This window comes from Periplaneta americana, chromosome 3 (genome assembly GCF_040183065.1).
Source record: "Periplaneta americana isolate PAMFEO1 chromosome 3, P.americana_PAMFEO1_priV1, whole genome shotgun sequence".
NCBI classification, from domain to species: Eukaryota; Metazoa; Arthropoda; class Insecta; order Blattodea; family Blattidae; genus Periplaneta; species Periplaneta americana.
In genome coordinates this window covers 45,725,756-45,752,906 of record NC_091119.1, presented here as the reverse complement: position 1 = coordinate 45,752,906, position 27,151 = coordinate 45,725,756, and the positions used below count along the sequence as shown (strand labels likewise).

General features: G+C 35.4%; 1 protein-coding gene across 1 annotated transcript; it reads left to right on the top strand.

Annotated features, from left to right (window-relative positions):
• Positions 1 to 1,107: 1,107 nt before the first annotated feature.
• Ddx1 (ATP-dependent RNA helicase Ddx1) lies at positions 1,108 to 26,272 on the top strand. The gene is made up of 14 exons (XM_069820448.1): positions 1,108 to 1,350; positions 1,662 to 1,713; positions 2,513 to 2,694; positions 6,805 to 7,004; positions 11,254 to 11,496; positions 14,804 to 14,980; positions 16,856 to 16,993; positions 17,560 to 17,799; positions 19,371 to 19,557; positions 20,596 to 20,736; positions 21,078 to 21,248; positions 22,908 to 23,125; positions 25,761 to 25,881; positions 25,998 to 26,272. Exons 1-14 carry the CDS (start codon positions 1,335 to 1,337, stop codon positions 26,123 to 26,125), a joined length of 2,214 nt encoding a protein of 737 aa, XP_069676549.1. The 5' UTR covers positions 1,108 to 1,334; the 3' UTR covers positions 26,126 to 26,272.
• Positions 26,273 to 27,151: the final 879 nt, after the last annotated feature.

The following is a 27,151-nucleotide window of genomic DNA, read 5'->3' as shown; positions in this document are numbered from 1 at the left end:
TGATTCCTGAGGTTATTTGGAACAAAAAATGTAAATCAATTAATGGGATCACATTCATAATTCATTTTCGAAACACGTCATAGTGAATGGAGCGCTAGGAATGTTTGTTGCCGTAACTATTTACTTGGAAACCATTCACAGTAATGAGGACTTCCATCCCCAGATTGGCCATGATTTTGCTGCTCAAGAGTCGCTTCAAATTATATTTAGGTGAGTTGATTGCTATCAGTTTTGTACTCTACATATAACAATTTGTATTATTGCTTCCCTCACATAAAATTGCACTGCTCGCAACTCATATCGTCGTCGTCGTCGTCATCATCATCATCATCACCACCACCACCACCATAAGTAATCCATGAGGGGCCCAGACCCACCAGCCAGCTGCTGGCCTGACGTTCATATGTCGAAGCAGAAGTGGATGATCATCCAACCGGAGTGGAGGTATCGTGTGGTTAGCACGATGATCCCACCAGCTATTATAGCTGGCTTTTGCAACCAGATTTTGCTACTTATTGTAGATCATCCATACCGTAGCCCAGGTTAAGTTCGTGATGAGGCGTATACTCTACTTGTACAAGAACGCGGCCGTTCGGCTACCCAATACCCATTCACAGAATAGGAGCGGTGAGCACAATAAGCCTTAGGCTGGAGTGCAAGCCTTCGAGTCCCTCCTTGTACAAGAGAAAAAGAACTCAAATGTTTCATTAATACGATAATTTCTTGGTATGGAAAGCAAAGTGGAATGAATTCAAGGGAATTATAAAATTAACGAAAATTAAGGCATTATCCTCTGTGTTATCGCATCAAAATTAAAAATTAGCATAAAGCGATAATTTATTACATTGTTGGCCACACTGTATCAGCTGAACTTCTACAGCTCTACCAACTCATCCCGTAGAAGCACATAATGATACACATGGTGATTTCTTAACCATTTATTCTTAAGTGAACTAAATAATATTAATTTTTAAATTTATTTTAATTCAAGTTTAATTTTAATTGGATAATTACTGAAAAAATGAATCTCATCTTTAAACTGCAATTTTAGTTGGAAAAGTTTTGTACTGTTGGCGATACTGGTAACAGTTGATGAGCACCGGATACGGGCAACGGCTTCGAGTTCTGTCATTTTGCACACTGCAGTGCCGGTGTTCTGGGTTCAATTTGAACACGATTGAAGGCATTTTGTTTGTTTTGTAGCAAACAATTATTTTGCAGAAGTCGTTGAGATGGAAAGATCGGTGTTTGTTTGATTGTACTTACACAAAAAGTATTGATTGATAATAAAATTATAAGTTAAACATTGGAATCAATCCACGTAATTTGTAATCATGGCAGCTTTCGAAGGTAATGAAACGTTGGACATACAATAAAATAGCATTCATAATATAAAAATTACATAGTTCTCGAAGATTATAGTTCATATGGGGACAGTTCCAGAACTACGGGAGCCACGCTTATGTTCCTGACTTGTTGCACTTTCCCGAAAGGAAATAATGTATAGAAGAAAATTTGTTTGAAATATTGAAATGGCAACCCCCGATCTATACACGGGAGCAGTTCTAACCTTGCTTAATTATTATAATAATCTGGAAGTGATAATTTAGTTTATACAGGTTTTGTAAGCTAAACATTTTTTTCTCTCTCCATATTTTCAGAAATGGGAGTCTTACCGGAAATAGGAAAGGCAGTGGAGGAAATGGATTGGATGTAAGTGATACCGCAGGGTAGTATAGGCTCAATACGTAGTAAATATGAATCCATAGATAGTTGCTAACCACTAGGATCGCTACTGTCGCCCCATTACAGACAATGCGAAATAGTGCCTGCACAGTCTATTGTTCCTAGTACTCTCATAAACTCAAGCTTCGTGACTGTATCGTCGCCTGAATGCAAGAACTAGGTAACTTGATTTTTCATATTTTGTGACATCACCTATTTACTTATTTATTGCACTAAGGATTTTTTTTTTTCCACATTCAGCAATTTATTGATAAAGTTCCAAAACAAATATGTTTTCTGCATTTTCGTATTTTAGTGTAAATTCAAATAATGATGCACAAATATTGTTCATGTCCAGCTGTCAAAACAATTGGGCACAGAGACAACTAAGGAATATGTCTCGTTTTCTTTTACCTATTTGTTATATTGGATAATAGATGTCGCTGGTATCGTTCGATCAGTTACCTAGATCCTGGATTACATTTTGTACGATTTTTGCTATGCTATAAAAGAGGTAACTAAAAAAAACCTAAATTTCGAGTTACCTAGTTCTTGCATTCAGGCGACGATATAATAGACTGTGATAATATAGTGATAACTGCGTTGTTTAGTTAGCACCCACAGTTACTTTCAACATAAAATCGTTTGATAATTGCCTGTATATGTATATAATATACAGTGTACATAATTTCCTAGAAGCTGTCGATGTTCCTTAATTTATTCTTGGATCATTTGGTATGGATTAACCCAATTGTGTTTTAATTAAACTGGTTAATCTTGCACTCAGGCTCCCAACAGATGTCCAAGCAGAAGCCATACCTCTCATTCTGGGTGGAGGTGATGTGTTGATGGCAGCTGAGACTGGAAGTGGTAAAACTGGTGCTTTCTGTCTACCAATCATTCAGATTGTGTGGGAAACATTGAAGGACTTGGAGGCTGGAAAAGGGAGCAAAATTATAGCACAGATATGTAAGTAGAAAAGAAGAATCAACACTTTCATTACGTACAGAAAAAAAAAAATTGTATCTGATTTTTACTGCTGTCGACATTTAATGAAAATTGCAAGGGAAAGATTTCTTGCCGTCTGATTTGAGTAAGCCTATTAATGTAATAGAACTGGAACCACACCAGAATTTTTTCGATCACAATTGAAGATTAAAATGTTTGGTATTCATTACTTGAGAATCTGAGAGTTAATAACATTTAATTTAGGTTTGTGAATTAGGCATGTTTCACAAAAAACTTTCAAGAACAGATCAATAAATATATATATATATATATATATATATAATATAATATATGTTTTAAATTGTTCAATGATCACACATTTTTATATTCTTATTTTATAGTTGGAATGGGAGGTTATTCGAAAATAACCGATTATTTTAAAATTACTTTAACCTGAAAAAAGGCCTTTTTAAAGTCTACAAATTAATCAGGAAAACAAAATGGGTAGTTATTGCCAACCATCAAAGAAAAATTTACTGTAATTTTACAGAAAAACTAGACCAAAGAAGACGCCAATTTTCCTTTAACAATTGCATACCACGGATAGTATAGGGTAATAGTTCCCAACCTGTGTTGCGTGGAGCCCTGCATGCACTTCTTATGGACTCTGTGGTCGCTCAAGGAAAATAAGACAAATAAAAATTGAATAAAATTAAAGAATAAGAAACAGAAAGTAGAATCAAAATAAGGAAACTAGAAATTACGTTCTGAATGCAAATTTGCCAAGTTGAATTTTGTGCCTCTAGCAGATGACATTTGGTCATCTGCTGCCACTAGCTTCAAATTATTGCAATGTGAGATGGACAGATGGCAAAGCCGAGTAGGGCGCTTGCCTGTCGTGCATACTCTGTCGCTTGCCATATGGAACTGAGTGTTCGAGTGATTTCCTGAAACTACACGTTGAAGTTTCTTGCTCATTCTCAACCTTTCGAGACTATATGGGGAGAACTAGTTAAGTCAGTTTAGTTAAATTTTGACAAAATAAATTTACAACTTCACAGTTAAGCCACCTGTGAATCTACAATACAGTACTTAAATTTATAACGTCTTTAATGTAAAATTGTTTATAGATAATCTTAGGAGCTTACAGCTGAAGCTGGCTGATATATTACATTTCAAACTCCAATCCAGAAAGTTTTACAAAATTGACTTACCTTGTTCTTTTTGTGTGATCTTGATTGAAGGCCACGTATTAAAAAAAAAGAAATCACTTTGGACTACTTGTACTAGAAATTAATCATGCCCTCAGATTGTGATACTAATAGCTGTTCCATAATTTGTTCAGTTATATCATGATGTGTTAAAAATTTTTCAATATTAAATTTGGCTCTGATTGACTGAACGGTGTGACTTTTGGTGTTCCAAATAAGTATTTTAGTACGATTCTTGGCATCTCTCAGTGCAGTCCCTACCTGGAGATCCGATTGAGGGACTATTTTACCTCTGGAGAATTTTACACTGAGGAACTCCATGAATATAAACAGTGAAAAATATAGTGGGACTGTGTTGGTGGTAATGCAGCTTATGTGGGTACCTCTTTGTTACTTGTTAGCTTAAACAACAAGTTTAAGCCCCCTCACCACGACAAGGTGAGTACCCACGAGAGGGTGGGTACCACAAATTGTGGTATACCTGGAAACGAGAAAGTCGATAATATTGCAAAACAGGCAACATTTTTGCAACCAAGACCTCTTCAAGTGATACCTCTATCGAATGCTTTTTCTTCAGTAAAGTCTCATTTTACAAACCTTTGGATCAACAATTGGCTCTCTTCTGACAAAGGAAAAATTTTAGTCTGTACAAAAGAAACCAAATGACCTGGAAATGTACAAAAACTTGTCCAGACATGTTCAAACATTTTTAACAAGAGCCAGAATAGGTCACATTGTCACTCAATTGTACCTACACCGATTTCACATTTCTGATAATCCTACTTGTCTGTGGTGTAATAATCATGATGAAGATCTGGAACACATTCTTCTATACTGTACATCTATAAACCACAAAAGAAGTAAATTAAAATCATCAGTACCAGTTGCAGAAGATACAGCCCTGCAGTATATATTGACTACACCCCACCTCTGGCTACTAGCAACAGGCATCTATAATGAACACCGATCAAAATACCCCTCATTTCTCGTGAAAAACAACAACTGAATATACTACAGTGGACTATAGTGGACTTTATGTTGTCGGGAAACAGCTGGATACATTAAGAAGATTGATTGATAATTTGTTCATTTACATCACGATGTGTTACAAAATGTTTCACCGTTTATAAAGCAATAACAGCATCATTAAAGGGCACAAGTTTGTTGGAGGCATGCATGGGCAGCTTCATTACTCTGAAAACTATATCCAGAAGAAATAAAGTACAACTCATCTGTGTCCGAGGACACAGTGAAGTGTACGTTAATGAACAAGCTGATCTACTGGGCCAAGCATGGAGCCTCAATCCACTGGTATGGTCTGGAACCTTTTGTTGGTCTCTCTAAGTGCATAATTAAACAGGCTCTAAAGAAGAACCTGGTGAAAGGATTACTACGAGCATAGAGATCTGCAACAGCAATGAGATAGGCTAAACCTGTTATTGGAGAACCGAAATATGACAATTACTGGCCTTGGAAAGGTAGAATTCTAAGTTGGGTTGCCAGGCTTTTGATTGGACATTGCCATCTAAATAAGTACCATCGACCGGATATACTTTACACAAGGGGAGTAACTTTACACATTTCTAGAAAAATGGTTTATAACAGTTTTAATAATGGCACACACTTCAGTCTACTACACATATGTGCTGTTGTCACATAGAATGAGTTCCACGGAGTTGTTACACATTGTCTGTAATGTGCTGCCTTCTAAACATTTTTCTAGAAATATGTAAAGTTACCCCCCTTGTGTCAAGTATACCCGGTTGACGGTACCATCATATTTTGGGCCTTAGTGATGACTCAACATGTAGGAAATATGGAATGGAGTCATTACCTCACATTTTGCTGGATTGCCCATGTCTAAGCCAAATCAGGCATCGTTATCTTGGGAAATATATATTGTCTCCTGAGGAATTTTAGGAAATTAAACCCAGTAGTATCGCTATTCTCGTGTAGCATGCAGTCTTCTGAGTTGATTTCTAGCTTATGGGATGCACAGTGGGCCATTTGTGCCTAAGTGCTATATAATCGAAATACACACCCTTGAAGAAGAAGAAGAAGAAGAAGAAGAAGAAGAAGAAGAAGAAGAAGAAGAGGGAGAAGGAGAATTTCAAGAAGAAGAAGAATTTCCATTTCCACGAATTTCAGAGTGAGCCCCATCTTAACAATAAACAAACACATGCTTGTTTTTGCATTCTTACATTTTCATCTGTGGGAAATCCTGTAACCCCACAATAATAGACTGGAATGACCGGTGACTTTGGAAACAAAAGATTAACTCCTAAAGGGAAAGTGTTGGAGGAGAAGAACACAAGGTCCCATTGAAGTCACGACTTCAAAATTTGTAAGAATAATCTTTAAAAATTATCTTTAGTCATACGTTTCTTTTTAAATTTTTTTTTTTTTGTACTCCTGACCTAAAATGACAACTTTCTCAAATGTATTCCTTATTACATATCAAATAAAAGCGTGATGGTATTTATTTCCTTCAGATATATCAATGAACTGAAGAAAATTCCATTTCTGCGTTTTTTTGAATGACCAAAATAATACATTTCTTAAAAATTTCAGTCCATTATAAGTACAAGATAGAATGAGTTGAAATTGTGAAATTGAAGATTTATACTCAGTTCTGGGCATCATGTAAGCACACTAAATTTCATAAAAATCTGAAAACCTAAGGTAAAAATTTGGTTAAAGATTGGTTCACCTGACATCCAATGAATGATTCAGTAGTAAGTAGTCTATTGTGAACAGTTTGAAAGTGTCAACATGGATAAATATATAATTGATGTGTTTTAAGGGATTTTGAAACAGAAAATGTAAAGGAGTTTATACATTTCTTTTGATGTTCTGTGTTAAACATGCTATTAATATAAAGTCTGTGTCAGATCATTGAAATGATTTGTGTTATTGTCAGCTCCCCATTGGACTTTAAGCTTCTTTGATCGTGGATCTGCATTGGCTGTAACACCAGATGGACTGCGTTGTCAGTCACGAGAGCAGAAAGAATGGCATGGCTGTCGAGCCACCAAAGGAGTCCAAGGAAAGGGAAAGTACTACTACGAGGCCATAGTTACAGATGAAGGACTGTGTAGAGTTGGCTGGTCAACACAGCAGGTAGGGAGAAAGAATTGGTTTTATTTCTGCACATTCTATCATTGTAGTGATCATACTATTGAATAGATGTTTTATATATAGAAAGGTTATTAACCTTGTAAGGATTGGGTGAGGTGTTTTGACACCCTAGTCGCAGTTTTTTAATTAAAAACACGTTAAAGCTCTTCTTATGTAATCATATTTTTTTATTGTGTCAGAGTTGCTTTATATTTTCATATGGTGACTGTTAAAAACATGACAGTTAATTTATTTTCTTAGAAAAAACAGAACTAGTAGAAGGGGGTGTTGAAACACCCCACACATACAGTCTTTACCGTCACTTTCTATTTTTTTAATTATATTTTTATTTTGAAATGTTTTGTAGATTATTTATGTTGGTAGTATCCTACCGGTTTTACAACAATGTTATTTAAATATGTTCAACATGGTGCAGAAACAAACCACACTTGAAGACAGTAAGTGATCCTCAACAATGAACCAGTAAGTTAAAATATGGAACATATTTCAATATGTAGATCATATTGTAATGTCACACTCCACACAAAGCACTTCACTAGTCTCTTCCTTAGTTTTTACAGAGGTTCGCAAAAGGAGCATCTTCTGTAGACCTCTGGAAAACGAACTAAGGAAGAGACTAGTGAAGTGCTTTGCATGGAGTGTGGAATTTTATAGGGAAGCGAAAAGAAGTGAAATGTGACTATGGAGAAGAATGGAGTGTGTGAAGTGGACAGACAGAATAAGAAATGAAGTTGTGTTGAAAAGAGTGGATGAAGAAAGAATGATGCTGAAACTGATCAGGAAGAGAAAAAATAATTGGTTGGGTCACTGGTTGAGAAGAAACTGCCTACTGAAGGATGCACTGGAAGGAATGGTGAATGGGAGAAGAGTTTGGGGCAGAAGAAGATATCACATGATAGACGACATTAAGATATACGGATCATATGCAGATATTGAGAGGAAGGCAGAAATGGGAAGATTGGAGAATGCTGGGTTTGCAGTGAAAGACCTGCCCATGGACAGAACATGCGGGGGAGGGGGTGTGTGTTATCCTTTTGTGAATAAATATACTTAAAGGAACAGAAATACTTATTATACTTATTATCTCAAATAATCTGTTGGGTGAAGAAATACCCCACATAGTCGCCTATGTAACAAAATGTATCCAGTCCTCAGAAGGTCAAAACAAATCATTTTCAAGCATGATTAAGTTTTTCGTGAAACTCAATGAAACCAAACAACAACTTAAGAAAAATGAGAAAGTTCCTAAGAGTAGCACAGGTTTTTAGATGGTGTAAAGAATTTTTGGATGGTCATGAGAATGAGAGATGAACCACATTGACTTTGAAATCGGACGAAAATGTGGCCAAAGTAAGGGATCTCATGAGGTCTGATCAATGTTTGGCAGAATGGTCAGAAGTGAGCTGCATTCTAATAATCAAACTTCGTGACATTTTGACCAAGCCGGAGATTGTTGTCTCATGGATGCTGCCTTCTCTTTGACTGAACTTTTCACTCAAAAGGGTGTTTCAGTTATCTCACAGCTCCCCCCCCCCCCCACACTCCCAAATCTAAGTCCGTGTGACTTCTCTCTTTTCCCAAAAGTGAAATTCCACTTCAAAAGTCGTCATTTGTAACTGTGGATGCCATCCAAAAGGTTGTGACCAACCAGCTGAACAGAGTACGAGTTGAAGATATCCAGCACTGCTACTGGAAATGGAAACAATGTCTTTCGCAGTGTATGCTTCCCAAGGCTACACTACTTTGAAGAGCATAATGTTGATTTGTAGGAACGTTGCTAGTACCAGCCTGATTACTTTTTAGACATCTTGTACTTCTGTTTTATTGTTCTGTAGCTGTGAATGAAAACATAGGTTAAGGGTGTTTGAGAATAAGGTGCTTAGTAAAATATTTGGGCTAAGAGGGATGAAGTTACAAGGTGAATGGAGAAAGTTACACAACACAGAACTGCACGCATTTTATTCTTTACCTGACATAATTAGGAACATTAAATCCAGACGTTTGAGATGGGCAGGACATGTAGCACGTATGGACGAATCCAGAAATGCATAAAGAGTGTTAGTTGGGAGGCCAGAGGGAAAAATACCTTTGGGGAGGCCGAGACATAGATGGGAAGATAATATTAAAATGGATTAGACATCTTGTACTTCTGTTTTATTGTTCTGTAGCTGTGAATGAAAACATAGGTTAAGGGTGTTTGAGAATAAGGTGCTTAGGAAAATATTTGGGCTAAGAGGGATGAAGTTACAAGGAGAATGGAGAAAGTTACACAACACAGAACTGCACGCATTGTATTCTTTACCTGACATAATTAGGAACATTAAATCCAGATGTTTGAGATGGGCAGGACATGTAGCACGTATGGACGAATCCAGAAATGCATATAGAGTGTTAGTTGGGAGACAGAGGGAAAAAGACCTTTGGGGAGGCCGAGACGTAGATGGGAAGATAATATTAAAATGGATTTGAGGGAGGTGGGATATGATGATAGAGACTGGATTAATCTTGTTCAGGATAGGGACTAATGGCGGGTTTATGTGAGGACAGCAATGAACCTCTGGGTTCCTTAAAAGCCAATAAGTAAGCTGTAAATGAAAGTTTGGTGTTTGTAATAAGGTAATTACCAACCCGGGAGTGGTGTCTTATTGGTGTCACTTATGAGGTTTCATCCAGTCTTTGGACTGTTGACTCAACATACATACATTTTACCTTAGCGACTAAGAAAACCACGAGAAAACCTAGTCACATTCGCTACCCGGGGACCTCCCGAATACAAGTAGTGTGTTACCACTTAGCCACCTCAATCAGTAGCTTAAGATTGAAGTCATCTTTCCTTATATTACATTAGGTAAATTGTCATGAACATGCTGACCATCTGCATTCTATTTGCTGTCTAGTGTGATTAAATAATTTTCTACCTTTTTCCTTGAAAGAGATTTTAGTGCAAACACTTGTGATGCCTCACTTTGATTACTGTGATATTCTGTTTATTGACCTAAGTGTTACTTTGATACAGAGACTGCAATGTGTTCATAATAACTGTGTGTGTTTGTTTCATTTACAATATTCGCTGGGTTGGTCATGCAACACCATTCCTCGAAATGTTTTGGTTCTGTTTAGTAGAAAAATCCACTGACTTCCCTCCTCCTCCTTCATATAGTGCATTTTTCCACTCCTGTCTATCTCACTTTCCGACTTCAACTGTAACCTAGACACCTAGACACATAATTACAGCACTTCTCAGTATTATCCATACCTTCTCACTGAACATCTTCTTTCACTGTAACTGTTTCTCGACTTTGAAATTCCTGCTGAGAAATGTCGGAGACTTTCGGACATAAAGCGAATTTGAGAATAAACTAAGGAAGAATTCATGAATTAATTCTTCCAACAACCCTGTTTGCATGAGGTTGAAGATACATATTTTATATCAGTATTTTGGTAGCATGTACAGCGTGGGAAGGGATGAATGAGGGCCCAAGGAAATTCTTTGACCAAGTATAGATGACAACAGTCTCAACCTACAAGGAGAAAGTGAACGAGGACCCAAGGAAAGTTCGTGACCAAGTGCAAGGACCTCTGTTACGAAACCATAGGGTAGAAAACTCACAGATTCTGAAGAAAGATCTCGAAATAATATACAAGTAGCTACGTATAACTGATTATAGTATTTCAGTATTACTGGAAAATAAAGTAAAAATGATCTTTTTTATATTCATTTCTTAACAGATTCTACAGTAATAAAATTAATTCTATTTTATAGGTAAATATTTTATTTGTCTGTTTACCACTATCCCCAATAAGGGAAGGAAAGACATTTCGGTTAAAGTGACCGAAATATACATGCTTATTTTAAAGCTTGTGGCAGGAAACAGGTAGTGTATGTTTGTTACTGATAAGATAATTATTTTTATTGACATTTTTATAATTATACAAAAACTGTAATTGGTGGCCCATTGCTTTCTATCTTATATTTGAGGTAGAAAGTAAGAACTCCACCAGAAATTGAAGTGGCTAACAGAACTGTGCTTAAGTCAAGTCACCTGAGCTTTCTGTAATAGCCTACAGTAATAATTTCTTTTGTCCATCTGTGCAGATATACAACGAGAAATTCTTGTTCCACATTTACATGTAGAAGGACGAAAAGAGTGAGAACATTTTTTTTTTTTCCAGCTAATTTAATAATACATATGTATGAACTTACCTATATTGCACACATTATCACTTTCAGGCAAACCTTGATCTTGGTACAGATCGATTTGGTTTTGGCTTTGGAGGTACAGGCAAAAAGTCTAACAACAAGCAGTTTGACAGCTATGGTGAGGCTTTTGGCATGCATGATGTGATTGGCTGCTATTTGGACTTGGGTTCTGGAGACATAAAATTTTCCAAGAATGGAGTTGATTTTGGGAAGGCCTTCTCCATTCCACAACAGATGAGGTCTGCAGCCTTTTTTCCAGCAGTAGTTCTCAAGGTGAGTCACATTTAGGCCAACTTACTTGCCTTTGTTTTTAAAATGTAACCATATTTTTGTCCATGGTTAATCTATTACAAGGGTGCACTAAATTGGTGCTTTTGATTGGAGTTTCTTGTGCTGTTTAGCTACATACACAGTCGGGTATTTTTTTGTTTACTTTTCTCTTTAATTGCATCCATTATTATTAAATTTTGTGTTAGAATTATTAGTATATTCAATATATATACACTGAGAACATTGCAAACAGTTTTTTAGCTTCTCCAAAGCACTTCAAAAACAAGTGTTGGGTTTTGGAACTACACGCCTCATTTGTCATTTGTATCTTGAGACATAAGTCAGAAGTGCCTTTAGAAGAGAGACAGAAAAATATCAGATGGAAGGCACCTGGGAAGTACATGGTTTAATGATCGGAGCGAGGGACACCATCCCACGATCAACTGTAAACATTTGGAATCCATGACATCATTCCAAAAATAATTACTTCAACCATTAAAGGGTCTGTGGCAATTCTGAAAAATCATTTATATGGAATATCATAATCCCCCCCTTTTCTGTTCGTTAGTGTGTGATTTTCACATTTCAATTTGACTCATCTATTTTACTGTAATCATTATTCATATATGTGTGTTATTCTGTGTTTTTGGCAACCCAGGATGCCTGGGCAGACTATTTCTTGGAAATAAATTATATATGTTGTTGTCTAGTGCCTTGCATTTGGCAATGAAGCAGGGCACAAGGGGCAAGGGGGTGGGTGTGTGTGTGCGTGCGTGCATGTGTGCATCCTTTTTTTTTCCATTTTTCTTTCAAGTACACTTACAGTTTTATAGTTTTGTGTTTATATAGCTATATGTTCTTATTTTACAGTTCAAACATTTATAGTAAGGAAGAACATGTATATTTTTATACAGGTAACATTTTTATTTTTTATTATTTGTAATTAATGATTGGAACTGAGTGGTGGCCCATTGCTTTATACCTTAAATCTGAGGTAGGAAGTAAGAATTCCACCAGAAAGTGAAGTGACTAAAAGAGGTGCTCTTGTCTGTTACCTGAGCTTTCTCTAATAGTCTACAGAGACAGTTTCTTTGATGTATTTTGGTTGTGTTTCAAAGTCTGTATCTTTAGAGAGACTTGTGAGATACACATTTGACTTACAGTAATGAAATTCTTGAGATGATTGTATAATGCTTAATGAAGTTCAACATAGCATAACATAGTGGTAAGACTGCCTGGTGATCATATTTATTGTTCTTCATAATCTATGTTGTGTTACATGCATTGTTTGTTCCATGTTTTATTTTTAGTGTTGTCTTCAAATAAATTGCACAGTAATGATTATAATAATAATAATAATAATAATAATAATAATAATAATAATAATAATAATAATAATAATATTATTATTATTATTATTATTATTGTTGTTTCTTTCTGGTTCTTAATTAAAACCTAGTTAAGTTTCCATTTATGAGGTCAGGACTCTTATATTTTCTCATTACAAACTATAAAAATAAAATATTGTCATTCTACAAAAATTGATTGCGTGATTTTTTTTTTTTTTATTATTATTAAAACACACGTTTTCAAAATCACTGGTACTGTATTAGTGTTGGTGTGGATTTTGTCTGTGTAAATATTTTTTCGTAACAATTGGACAGTTTTTGTTTATTTAATATCTACTGGTCAGGTCAGTTCGTCTGAAAATTATAAAAATAATAAATTGAATAAGTTGTATTTAAAATAATTTAAATAAATATAATTTATTCCAAACTTTTTTAACAGTTTCCTTCGTAAAATATTTTCCCTGTGTATCCAGAATTGTTTGTTTCAGAAAAATTAAACATCTACTTAAGAAATTGGGTGTGGATTCTTGTACTGTACCATGTTCGTATAATCTCGTTATCAACCACTAATATCCTTTATTATTATTTATATCATTTTTAAATACAGATTTTCTTAAGGGGAGATCAACTACCCTCTACTACCAATGTGTCAATGTTAAATTTGCTAATTAATAATTCATTATCTTAGGAACTACTGAAGATATCATATTGAAATTTTTACACGATGCAGATATAAAGTTTCTATGCAAACTGACGCAGATTTATGAAGAAATACATGTTGTGAAAAAAGATTTGAATTTTTAAAATAATGTTGATTTTATTGTGTTGTTTTCAAGAACTATAAATAATAGAAGAATGATATTTTAAATACACATTGACTACAATAAAATAATAAATTTGACTTCCATTAAGTGATGTATGTCTGTTAGTTTGATAAAAAAATATTTATGTAAAAAATTAACTCAAACATTATTGAAAAAAGAAAATCAAATCTTTTTCGCAACTTGTATTTTTTTATAAATCTGCTTCAGTTTGCTTAGAAACCTTGTATCTTTATCTTGTAAAAATTTGAGTATACGATATCTTCAGTATTCCTAAGATAATGGGCATTAATAAGCAAATTTAACATTGACAGTATAAGGCAATTAATCTCCTCTTGAATAAAAAAAAAAACTACTAAAAATGATTTTGACGGAAATTTGCTCTACCAACATCTCTGAGGGATGACATTGTGATAACTGTGTTAAAAAATCCTGTGAAATCCTGATTAATCACATGGTGCCACATTAATAGCAATTGTAATTTTTCGTACCCTTTCCTTTGTTTCTTTTCTTTTTTTTTTTTTTTTCAATTTAATTATCTATGTTTACATATGTATATTTATTTTTTTGAGGATATACTGAGTCCGTAAGAGCTACCCTCATTGGAGGGCAGTTTGTTATTAATTAATTATACGAATTTCTGTGTTATGTGAATTTATGCAAAATTAATGGCATACATTTACTTAAGTTCTTCAATTTATAAATGAAGTCGAATATCTTACATTTTTGAGTTATGAAATGCTTTTTGGATACGATTCAGAAAACTACATTTTTCTTCTTATTTAAGTAGATAATTAATATTTTCAGGTATGTGTATCTTTTGAATAATAATTCAGAAAGTAAATTATGAACGGAAATATAATTGATATAATTGACAACATATAAAAGGACTAAATTGTTGCGAAAACATTAAACATATGATGCGAAAGTACCTATGCGTCATCTTAGTGACGCCATTTTTTTCCTGTTATACAGCCCAAAACACGAACATACATTAGTAATATGCTTTCAACCTCCTTCATTCACTAACATAAACAACCAGAGGGAAGGGCGAAGAAATTGTTAATTAAATAGAATTTGGCTGTACCTTTCATGTTGAATATTTAATCATATGAGACTGTTTGGGATTTTTGTTTTCAGAATGCCGAAATGTCTTTCAATTTTGGAACACAGCCTTTCAAACATGATCCAGAGACAGGTTACCTCGCTGTTTGTGAGGCACCGAAGGAGAATGTAAAGCAAAACGAAGTGGGCAGTGGAGGATCATCAGCACAAAGCAAGCCTGTTAAAAATGCTCCCCAGGCCATTATCATTGAGGTGAGAGATGCTACAGTACATGCTGAAGTATGCACAAGTACTCTAAGATCGTGTTTCACTTCTTGAATTTCATACTTATATAGTTGTGAAAGCAATTGCACTTTAAATTAATACAGATGTTTAGTTTTGATGTACTTTTCGCGCAAACTGTTAAATTTACTTTGGCTGCCCACATTAGTGAATGATTGAGTCTTAATAGCAAAGTCATTAAATTTATAAAAACCATGGGCACTGTGAATCATGGAACATCCAAAGACGAGGCTGAAACTTTACGCAGTCTTCAATAGATATATTTTGGCATACAGATTTGAAAGTATATAGGAACACAAAGAAAGAATTGAATAAACCACGTCAACAGAATGATTATACTAGAAAGAATTTCAAACTTACTCTTGAGGTACTGTCCAAGAGGCAGATGATCAAATGTCAAGTTTAAATAACCATTTGAAACAGTAGCAAGTCACATGGCCTAACATTTGGTCTGTGAGATGATAGTGATAAGGACTTGCTTTCAATTTTCTTGTTGGTTAATATCTTAAAACCAAAACATTTACTTACCCACCTTACGATGGTAGCAGCATCTAACAGAACTTTGTCTACAGTACAGTAATGATGAGCCCATACCTACCTATTTAGTGTTTAAACTACTACAATCCATCTATGAGTGCTAACAGATTCCGTTCAGTACTGATCTTTATCAGCCATGACTAGCTACATGTACTCTACTAAGTTAATCTTGTACCATTAATTTGGGACACTAACATACTTCAATGTCATATCTCAATAATTATAAATTTCCGGACCCACATTTTATATAACATTTTTTTATCGTCTTTGTGTGTGGAATCCAATCCTGAGATTTTGCCGTGTTTTGTTGAAACACACTGTATATCTAGAATGGATGTATACACATTGCCTAGTAAAATTGGTCAGAAGTAAGTTACCTTCAGATGAAAGAAACTCTCAGCCAGCAAGACAGTGGACTGTTTTAATATCAAGAAAAATCATGACTACAGCTTGTCCAAGTCAAGTCTGCAAATGGGGATATCAGGATGGAATGTAGAGGCAAAACACAATTGCCACATAGGTCACTTGAAGCTCAGATTACAAAGTGTGTACATCGTTTAAAATACACTACGGAGCGCACGCATTTTTTGTCCTTGTCTTCAGATAAAGGCAACAGTTACGCTGTCTCCCAGCCTTCCCCCTCATGCAACTTTCTCTCCTACGCCCACGCTTGCCAATCAGAATGCCAAACCTCACTGTCAAGCAGAAGTAGAAGTACAGTCTATTTCAAAGCGTCTTAAATTGTTGCCGCTCTATGAACTGAAGCGCAGTAGGAAAACTTTGCTGTCATGTGAGACTGTACTGGTGTCCTCTCGTTACCGCCTCCTTTCACTACAGAACTGCCTCCAGCTTCCCCTCTCGGCTCGCAGACTTAACTTGGTCGAGCTGTATTGTATCGAATAATAATAATAATAATAATAATAATAATTTTTCCGATCTCTGCGTTACAGTGGTTTACTATCGTACCCACCAAGTACAGCTTTGCAAAGTGAGTGTGCTATTCTGTTAGTAATAACAATAATAGTAGTAATAATAATAATAGACTTATAATAATAATAATAATAATAATAATATTGTTTTATGTCGGGTATTTTATATTCTTTTGGCATTTCTATTGTTTCTGTTTTAACAATATTTTCTGACCTTACAAATTGAGTATATAGAAGGTATAGAAGGTTTTGGGCTACTGAGGTTTCCCTACCTACTCTGTCTTCGCCATTCATTTATTATATAGATAATAATGTTAAATAACGAAGTAGATTCAACATGCTAACAACTTAACATAGTTGAACTGTTTTTCAATTGTAGCCATCACGTGAGCTTGCTGAACAGACATATAATCAGATTATAAAGTTTAAGAAACACATGGAAAATCCTGCAGTGAGGGATTTGCTGGTCATTGGTGGAGTGAACGTAAAGGACCAGATCAGTGCTCTGAATGCAGGGGTGAGTTGATTGAGAATTTTCACTTTTACCTACTTATCTATTATTATTCATTCATTAATTCAATCCTAGTTTTCTGCCCAAGGACAAGTCTTTCACTGCAAACCCAGCATTCTTCAATCTACCCTATTTTCTGCTTTCCTCTTACTCTCTGGACATGATTAATTTACCTTAATGTCATCCATCATCTGATATCTTCTTCTGCCCTGAACTTTTCTCTCATTCACCATTCCTTCCAGTGCATCCTTCAGTAGGCAGTTTCTTCTGTCAGTGACCAAAAAATTATGTTTTAAAATGAAATCCAAGTTTCATGTAGTTCTTTTGTTATTGTGTTGCTTTTTTTGTGTGATAAGTGTTTTGAGTTGCCTCATGCAGTTTTGTGTGTTCCAGAGATTTTCGATGTGATTTGTATAGTTCGCGTCAATTTCACATTTAAATGAATCATTAATGTTGAAAATGAGATTTTTGTCTTTTATATTAGATGACATAGTGAAATACTCAATAAATCTTTACTATCTGAGAATTAAGAAATTTCAATATATTTGAAAGCTCGCATTTATTATTGACAGATAGATATTGTCGTTGGCACACCTGGAAGAATGGAGGACTTGATCTCAGCTGGGCATCTTTCTCTTACACAATGTCGATTCTTTGTGCTTGATGAAGCTGATGGCCTGCTAAAGCAAGGGTACACCGAACTCATTGACAGGTTGCACAGGCAGATTCCTAAGATTACATCAGATGGCCGACGTCTTCAAATGATTGTGTGCTCAGCAACACTCCACGCATTTGAAGTTAAGAAGATGGCGGTAGGTTTGCTTTATTCTCTTTGATTAGTCATTATTCATTTTAATAGGCCATCATATAACAGTGTATGTTATTATATACAGTGCTATTGTGACAGTGAAAATGTTTTTTTTCTTTCATCTAATATATAAATTTTGTAAAACAAATCGTAGTACACTTCTTATGTATTAACATGTAAAATATATGTTATAATATATGGGTTATTCCAACTCATCATCATCATCATCATCATCATCATCATCATATCCTTCATGTATTAGACCCGACAGGATCTGTTACGGTCTCATGCCAGCGCTTTCGTGGTCTTCCCAATTTCCTCTTTCCTCTTGGTACATAAGTAAGAATCTGTTTAGGCCATCTAGTGCGATCCATCCTTTCGACATGTTTTTTCCACTGAAGTCAATATTGTTGAACAAAATTAACTATAGGATCCATCTCAAATCGACCAAAATATAGAGAAAATTGATCTTGCAATTTTTAAATACAATGAAACTTTTTCTGTCCGTTGACAACTGTGATACAATGCTTTGTGCAAAGTTTGAGGCATCAGAACTTCATAGTGTTTAAATTAAAAATATTTAAATTTATCGTATTTTCATAAAATTAGCAACTTTAAACTGTTGTGGCTCTGAAACCCTTTCACCCAATGATTAAAATCATGGTTTATTTTGATGCTGAGAAATTAAAGTTTATATTGACATGTAAACAGTTTTTCTTACTTTTTATGGAAATGGAGAAACTTAGATTTTTCTTCATTAAGATGCCTTTGCCCACAAAAAAAATATTTTTAAAATATATGGTTAGATTCCGCATTGAAAGTACAAATAAACACATATTTTTTTACTGGTGCACCATTGATAAGAAAGTATTGAAAATATCACTAACCAGCTGACTGTAGGTAGTGGAGACAAGCAAGGCCAGGAGACAAACACGTGATGTGTCGTCTAGCAGTCATGGCTGGGCTAGCTCTCAGCTCTGCGCCGGCCGATCTCTTCTCATTCATATCAATAGCCTACTACCTGCATTTTTAAGACATACAAGTCACGTATGCAGGAGCGCATATTTAAATGCCTTTCTGACTATTTTCGACAACAGTTTATGAATAGTGTTAACATTTGACATACATATAATACATTCATATATGAGGTCTCGCCGTTCTCATTGAATACAATGACTATAAGTAGCCATACTGTAGATTGTGTCCCGGCATAGCTCAGTTGGAAAGAGCGCGCAGAGCTGAGATGTCCCAGGTTCGATTCCCGGTGCTGGAACGAATTTTTCTCAATTTAATAGATAGGCCTATAACTTAATTTATTGTTAAAATGGAAACTGACTTTATAAACACATGTTGTAAGAACTGTATATTAAAGTGTTATGTGTAGAGTATATTGTTATCTGAATGGTTTAGCAGTATATAGGTATGATCATATTTTTATGAAAGGAAGCTAATCAATTTATATAAAAAGGTACAGTGCCCATTGCAATATTTCTGCTAGCAGTAGTCAGGGACTATCCAAAAGTGCTTTAAAGTCTGCCTGTGTATAAAGTCTACAAATCTAGAAATTATTTACAGGAGCGGCTGATGCACTTTCCAACATGGGTAGATCTAAAGGGAGAGGACGCTGTTCCTGAGACTGTGCACCATGTTGTAGTGATGGTAGACCCTCAGAAGGACACCAGCTGGCAGAACTTGCGACGACATGTGCAGACTGATGGTGTTCATGCAAAGGATAATGTTCGCCCTGGCAACAATACAACCGGTATATCATTTTCAATGTAGCATTTCCTCCTTTTCATTGCTGTAATACAGGAACGTAGTTGATACATCTGCACATCACTTTTGGAAATAAATACTGTATTTTGTCATCTTGGTAGTTCAGTTGGTAAAGAATTACATTACGATGGTTGTGGACCTGGGTTCATGATGAACTTTTATTAGTGATAAACAAAGCCAAGATTCTTGAAAGTTTTTCTCGAGGTTGTCCCATTTTCATCCATCACTCTTCATTTCAACATTCATTCATTAAGTCCACACCTGTGGAGTAATGGTTAGCGCGTCTGGCCGCGAAACCAGGTGGCCCGGGTTCGATTCCCGGTCAGGACAAGTTACCTGGTTGAGGTTTTTTCCAGGGTTTTCCCTCAACCCAATATGAGGAAATTCTGGGTAATTTTCGGTGCTGGACCCCGGACTCATTTCACTGGCATTATCACCTTCATCTCATTCAGATGCTAAATAACCTAAGCTGTTGATAAAGCGTCGTAAAATAACCTACTAAAAAAAATTCATTCATTAATTCAGTAGTGTTCACCCAAAATGTGTGTGGATTATGTAGTATTGTTACTGATGTACCTATGGCATTAAGCAAAGGGGGTATAGTATATTTTCAGGGAGTAAGAGCACTCTAGTGCGACTCCACCAGAACCTTAAAGTGTGCATGCTGAATCAACAGATTGTGCAACACAGATGAATCATGATATCTATCAATCAGTCAATCTTCTTAATGTATCCAGCTGTTTTCTGACAACATAAAATCCACTATAGTCCACTGTAGTCTATTCAGTTGTTGTTTTTCACGAGATATCTATAAAAGCGCGACAATTCATACTTCAAAAGTTATTCCCAATATATCTGTGACGAGGCACACTAAGCTCACTAGAGGCTGCAGTGCTTGCTGTATCAAAGGAAAAAGAAATTTATTTACAAGCGTACAAGCCAAATGTGTTAATTATGGAAACTCTTTTTGTCCCTTGAAAGTAAATTGTTCATACGATACTGAAATAATATTTATTATTTTTAGAGACACTATCAGAAGCTGTGAAGATGCTAAAAGGTGAATATTGTGTTCGTGCAATTAATGAACATAAGATGGATCGTGCAATTATCTTTTGTCGTACGAAGTTGGACTGTGACAATTTGGAGAAATATCTCAATCAAGTGGGTAAGTAATAATACTTTGTTTTAAGCAAGATCTGGTGGTACCATATTTTAAAAATATAAAATAGGAGTTGTTTCCATACTTGGCACAATCTGGAGGATTTGTTTGCATTCTGTATGCAGGCATTTACTTGGTCTTGTGAGTCACAAGAGTTGCGTAAATCTAGTAGAAATTACAAGCATTCTAATTTCAGTAGAAATTTCAACATTGTTGCATCTTTTCTGTGCAAAGTTGTTTCTGAAATTGTACACAATATTATAAAGACAAATGCTTGATATGTGTGAGTGATAGTTTAGCAGTTTCGAAACTCAAATGCTGAAAATATATGTTCATGTTTGTGCAAGGTGGCGGATCCCACAGCCGTAACAATCCATACTCTTGTGTGTGCCTCCATGGAGACCGCAAGCCACCAGAGCGGAAGGCCAATCTGGAAAGGTTCAAGAAGCAAGAAGCAAAGTTCCTCATATGCACAGACGTGGCTGCTAGAGGCCTGGACATCACAGGGCTTCCATTTAGTAAGCTTCATAAAACTGAAAGCTACCAGCAATGCTTTGTTTGATGTTTTTATAGAAAATTATACTACATATTGATATTTAAGGTTCTCTCTGTCATAGGTGTTATACTGTATTTCATCGCATTTTTTATTAATTTTTTTTGGCGTGAAAATATATGGTGCGATCATTATGTGAAGAATAAATGAAAATAACGATTGGTCGCGTCGACTTTGTGAGCAGCTTTGGTGTAACAGGGAGTGTGCAAGCAAACAGGGCCAAGTTGCATGAGTTGTAGCAGAAGTGGAAGGTGAGGGGAAGGAAGGGAACCAGTATTAGTGTGCGACTCTGAAACTGTAACATGAATAATACTTTAAAAAATAAAAATTACTGTGTTGTTATTGAATTAAAACAACTTTTTTATTGACTAAAAACATTCACAGTATTGTTAAATCACATGCAGGTACCAGTACATCTGATAGGCCTACACTGAAGTCGATATTATCTGACTATTGGACCAGTCCACAGAAAGATGATTGGTCTAACAAGCAAACGTTCTGATGGGGGCAGATAAAAAAGTTAAATTTTCTTCTTCCACCATGTTAATAATGTCAAAAGAAGAGCTTATACAAATTTTCTCCACTCGACCGCAATTACAAGGTCGTCCAGAAAGTGATTTTCCCTGGGGCCGTTTACAGAAAAAAGAACAATTGCAGGGAAAGATTTATTGAAACAGATGCCGCACTTGTTGCTATATTTGTCAACATATCCCCAACTGGAATTGAGGCATTTGTCATACCATGGGATCAGTTTTTGTGTCGTAGAAGTCAGCCTCCTGGGATTGGAACCAGCGTTTGACAGCGTCTGCACCTCTCTGTCGATCCCATGATATGACAAATGTCTTAATTTCGGTGGGGAATATATTGAAAAATAGCTCAACAATTGCTGTGTCTGTTCCAATAAATTTTTCCAATGAAATTATGTTTTCTTTTTCTGTTTATGGCCTCTGGCGAACTTATTTTTTTACGGCTCTCATAATTGCGGTCGAGTGGTCAAAATTTGTATAAGCACTTCTTTTGATATTATTAACATGGTGAAAGAAAAAAATCTAACTTTTTGATCTGCCCCCATCAGAATGTTTGCGTGTAAGCCTAAAAAATGTATTATCTTGAGTGTAAAGGTACTTTGTGTTGCAGTGGCAACATGTTTTGTTTTAATAATTCTAGATCATTATAAATATAAATATCCATGCTACGGTTATGCAGTGAAATTTTAAAATCCTGATCAATTTGTATATAAAAGGTATGACCATTATGTGATGGTGACAATAATGCAATGAAATACGGTATTAGTGTGGAAAATATTATCATGTTTTATTTATATTTTAAAAATATTTTTTTTTTTATTTTGTATTTAACAGAAATATCTTTAAACCCTCCTTTCTGAGGGTAACTTTACAGTTTTGTTGGAGGTGAGGAAGTTGCTCATCAAACTGCTGTACTATATTTGCCCAATTTAAAGATGTGTTATATTCTACATCTTCGAAATGTCTAATACTTGTTTCATAGCAGAAGTTCAAACATTAGCTGCAAATTGGAGACTAAATTGAAATAGAGTTCTTAGTGACATGGTTTAGGCTAAATTTTGTATGTAATCTGTAATGACCCTTGGTTTTGATTGTAGTGATAAATATAACACTTCCCGATGAGAAGTCAAATTATGTGCATCGAATTGGTCGTGTCGGCCGAGCAGAGAGGATGGGTTTGGCTATCTCACTAGTGTCAAGTGTCCCAGAAAAGGTGTGGTACCACGGTGAATGGTGTTCCTCTAGGGGTCGTAACTGCTGGAACACTAGGCTCACTGATGAAGGTGGATGCTGCATCTGGTATAATGAGCCAAGGGTAGGTGTACAAATACTTCGTTTATATGGAATATTTTTTATTGATAGAATGGAATCTACCTGATTCAAAATTAATTATGTCTCCTTACACTGATTTACAAAAAATTCAACATTTACTGTTATACAGTATGCGGCAAAACAAATGATACTGAAATTATTGCTCATCTGCTGTCCACTTTTCGCTAGCAATGAAGTATTTATTTAGTGTATTATTTTTTATTTATTTATTTCTTCCTGTAACCACTACAGGTTGCCATTGACAAAGAGTACCATGATACAATAAATATAGTAAATGCCTTGAGGCTTAGTGATACATTGTTGTTAGAGTGAAAAATAACAATTTGAATTAGATTGAAACATGATAATAAACGAAGTAACGTCAAGGAGATGCGAATTAAAGTCTTGGTCCATATGTATGATGCCTGAAAATAGCTATTGATCCTTTGAGTGTTGTAATTGTTTGATCTCTTAAAATATCTTTATGTAGGCCAAAAGATTTACGGAAGTCAACTAGGAACCGGGGTATGGTCCCACGGCCTATCATTAGTTCCGTAATGATGATGGATTCCAGATGGTATTTGTCCTTATAAAAACTGAAGGAAGGTTCATATATACTCCTTTTTTCCTCGTGTACTTCTGGCTGATGTTCATGCGATTCAAATCTCACAGTAGGGTCTATGATGTAACCTTCAAGAGAGGGAGGTTTAAATGCAATTATGTCGATTCTTCGATTACTGCCCTCACTGGATATGCTGTGTACTTCTTCATATACTGAATAACCTTTCAGTTGCTATTATAGATCTTACTGTATGATGCCGCATATTTTGTAGAAGTTCACCGTGTGGACAGGCCCCCAGGACATGGGCAAGGGTTTCAACCTCCCTGTCGCAATGTCGACGGAGGTTACTGCCCGAAGACCTGCCAGGTACACTACGCACAGCTGATACATTTGCATTCATCTTGATTGCTTCCCTCCACTCACTACAGGAAAGACCCTTGTGATTCCGGATCCTCTTATTGGCCGGGGTATATTGTTGGTATAAGAGTACGCCTTTGCCTTTATGTTGTTTCTGGCTCCAGTTCTAAAACGCTTTTTCTCTTAATACTTGCCGTACCTTTCGGGTATCTACAGTGCCGTATTTGTCCAAAATATTTGCTGTTTCGGTGATATTGAGTGCTGTAAGACTGGATGTAATTTTTTGGGATAATTGCCTTGTAGCATGTAGGAAGGAATTATTGGATTTAAGCAATATCTTACATGCATTTATATGTTGTAAGTATAATTATAATTCCCATGCTGAACAAAATAAACCTAATCCCTTGAATTTTGTGAAGTTTGACATATGAATTCAGTGTTGTGTTGATTTCTGCAATTATGGTTCTCAGAACAGAGGAGAAGGTGTTTATTGTCCAGCATTATTTCCATTCATACAGAGTGGGGTGTCGGAATGGGCTGAGCTTGTACCACGTTAAAGAGCAGTACCAGAAATTATTTAAAAATGCGGCACCAAATAACACAACAATGTTAGCTGTTGTTGAGCAGTTATGTCGTCTGGGATCAGTCTTATGTCGCCTTGCATGTTATAATGACATCTTGATTTTCAGAGTATTGAAGTTACAAACATATTCTTACGCCCCCTACTTCGTATGACCAGAAATAATACTCATCTGTTGTGAGAACTATAATTGAGGACCGTTTTTGCAAAATTTGCAAAATTGAGATTTTGATGGATTCGTTAACATAAGGCAGGCCTCTACATGATGTTCAATGTGTCTTAGTAAAATTGGGTTATTTCTCTTCATTGTAGTGTGTCAAAGTGTGATCGTTTTTTCAAAACTTGCTTTCTGCTATAAGTGAGAGATACAGCAAAACTTGCTTACTGTAGTGTTTTGTCTCTCGTGTAAAATTTAGTTTTTTCAGTTAGCAAGTTTTGCAAAAACAGTCCTCAATTGCAGAAATCAACACAACACTGAATCCATAAGTCAAACTATTGTGTACAATAAATAAATAAATACTTTGTTGCTAGGGAAACGTGGACAGCAGATGAAGAGCATTCATTTCAGTGTCGTTTGTTTTGCTGCATACTGTATTACTTAATGTTATTATGAAACAAGTTTATAATGTTATACTTTATGGCATGAGTCAATTTTTAGGGAATGAGCGAAGTGAGTTTCCTAATTTTGACAAATGCAATAACTGTATAGCACTATAAATGTGTTTCATACATTATTTTTTTGTACGACAGCATTATAAAACAATTAATGAAGAAATAACGTCAGATTTGTACTGTTGAAGAGTTCGATATAATATAATAATATAAATTTAGCTTCCCTTATGAAAAAGTTGCCAGATTTGACAAAGTGTATTACATATAATTTGGAAAAACACTAAAAGGTAAAATGATATAAATTTGAAACGGTTAGGGAATCGAATATACAAAATGTCAGAAAAAATTACACCTAAGTAGTATTTATATATTCATAGATATTCACTGAACGACTTTATAAATAGCCTATCTAAACTGCAAAGTAGCTTTTTTTTTTTGAAAAGTTGCTTAAATGCACTTTGTTATTACTGTCCGACTTTTTATTTATCATTTACAATAGTAATAATTTTTAATACCACTTTTTTTCAGTACCTTGCCGAAATTGAAGACCACCTGAATGTGACTATTCAACAGGTAGAACCAGATGTCAAGGTACCAATGGATGAATTTGATGGAAAGGTGGTGTATGGACAGAAACGACAACAGTCAGGTTAACACATTTTCTTAATTCTAGAAGTAATCAGATTTTAGTCTTTGCATACTGCCACCTTATTAGAAAGAAGACTGTTAGCCATATAGTTCAACATCTCTGAGTGTGTGTTGCAGGTTCCAACTATGAGAACCACGTGCTGCAAATGGCACCAGCTGTGCAGGAGCTGTCGCAACTGGAGAGCAAGTCACAGCTAATGTATTTGAAGCGCCATTTTGGGAAAGAGATTCGCAACAGGAACTGAGATGTTGGTATAGTTGCAGTACTGATGATTTCCTTGATATGGAGTGAAGAATTTCTTTAACCATTATACCAATATTTCCTGTAATAGAATGTTATGTACCTGTTTAACAGGCTTCATTGTATTCAATAAATTACACTTCAAAACCAATGATTCTTGTATTTTCAGTCTGGTTTCCTTGCAAAAGGAAACAAATGATAGAAGATAATTTGTGTGTATATATGAGAGCGAGTGGTTTCTTTTATCAACTTCAGTGAACATGATTCAGCTTAACCTAACTTGATTTGCAGTTGAAGCTCGATTATTCATTTCTTGATTAACCATTCTGTAGAACAGCTATTTTCAACCAGTGTGCCATGAGAAAATTAAAATAGTAAACTGTCGTAAATTCGAAGAATAAAAGCGAAAAGAGTAGGAAAAAAGTGGGTCCAGAAGAGTCAACTTTCAGCGAATGCGGCAAAAGTCAACATTCCCTTCAAAAACCCTAAAAATTCCCCTCTGGTTGGGAACCACTGGTTTAGATTATTTAAGTGTGCTGTGTCATTTTAAATTACACATTTAGTGTGCAACATGTTGAAAAAGGTTGAAAAATCCTGCTGTAGAATATTCTTCATGAAAGAAAACACGATTTTATAAGTGGTGTATAGTAATGACTAGAGACAATCAAAATTTGTGACTCGCGAAATCACGAAAAACCTAAAAACCAAATAAACATAGTTTAAAACATGGTTCATATAATTACACGTTTCAACTCGCGAAATATCGCAAAAGTACTATGACTCTCGAATTTAGCATATTTTCTGTCATTCGCGAAAAGACGCAATTTTTCAGCAATTAATATATTGTCTAAATTTGAAAATTTTAGAAGTTCTATTTGAAAAATGCACATAGTTAAAAATAGTCCTGGACTTTCAGTGCGAGAAGGTTTGCTGTCGTTACGTGAAGATCACAGTGATTTTGTGCATGGAGCACTCCAAGCTACTGGGTGTTCATTTCAAAGTGTGTCATGACGTCACTTGTGAATCAGCG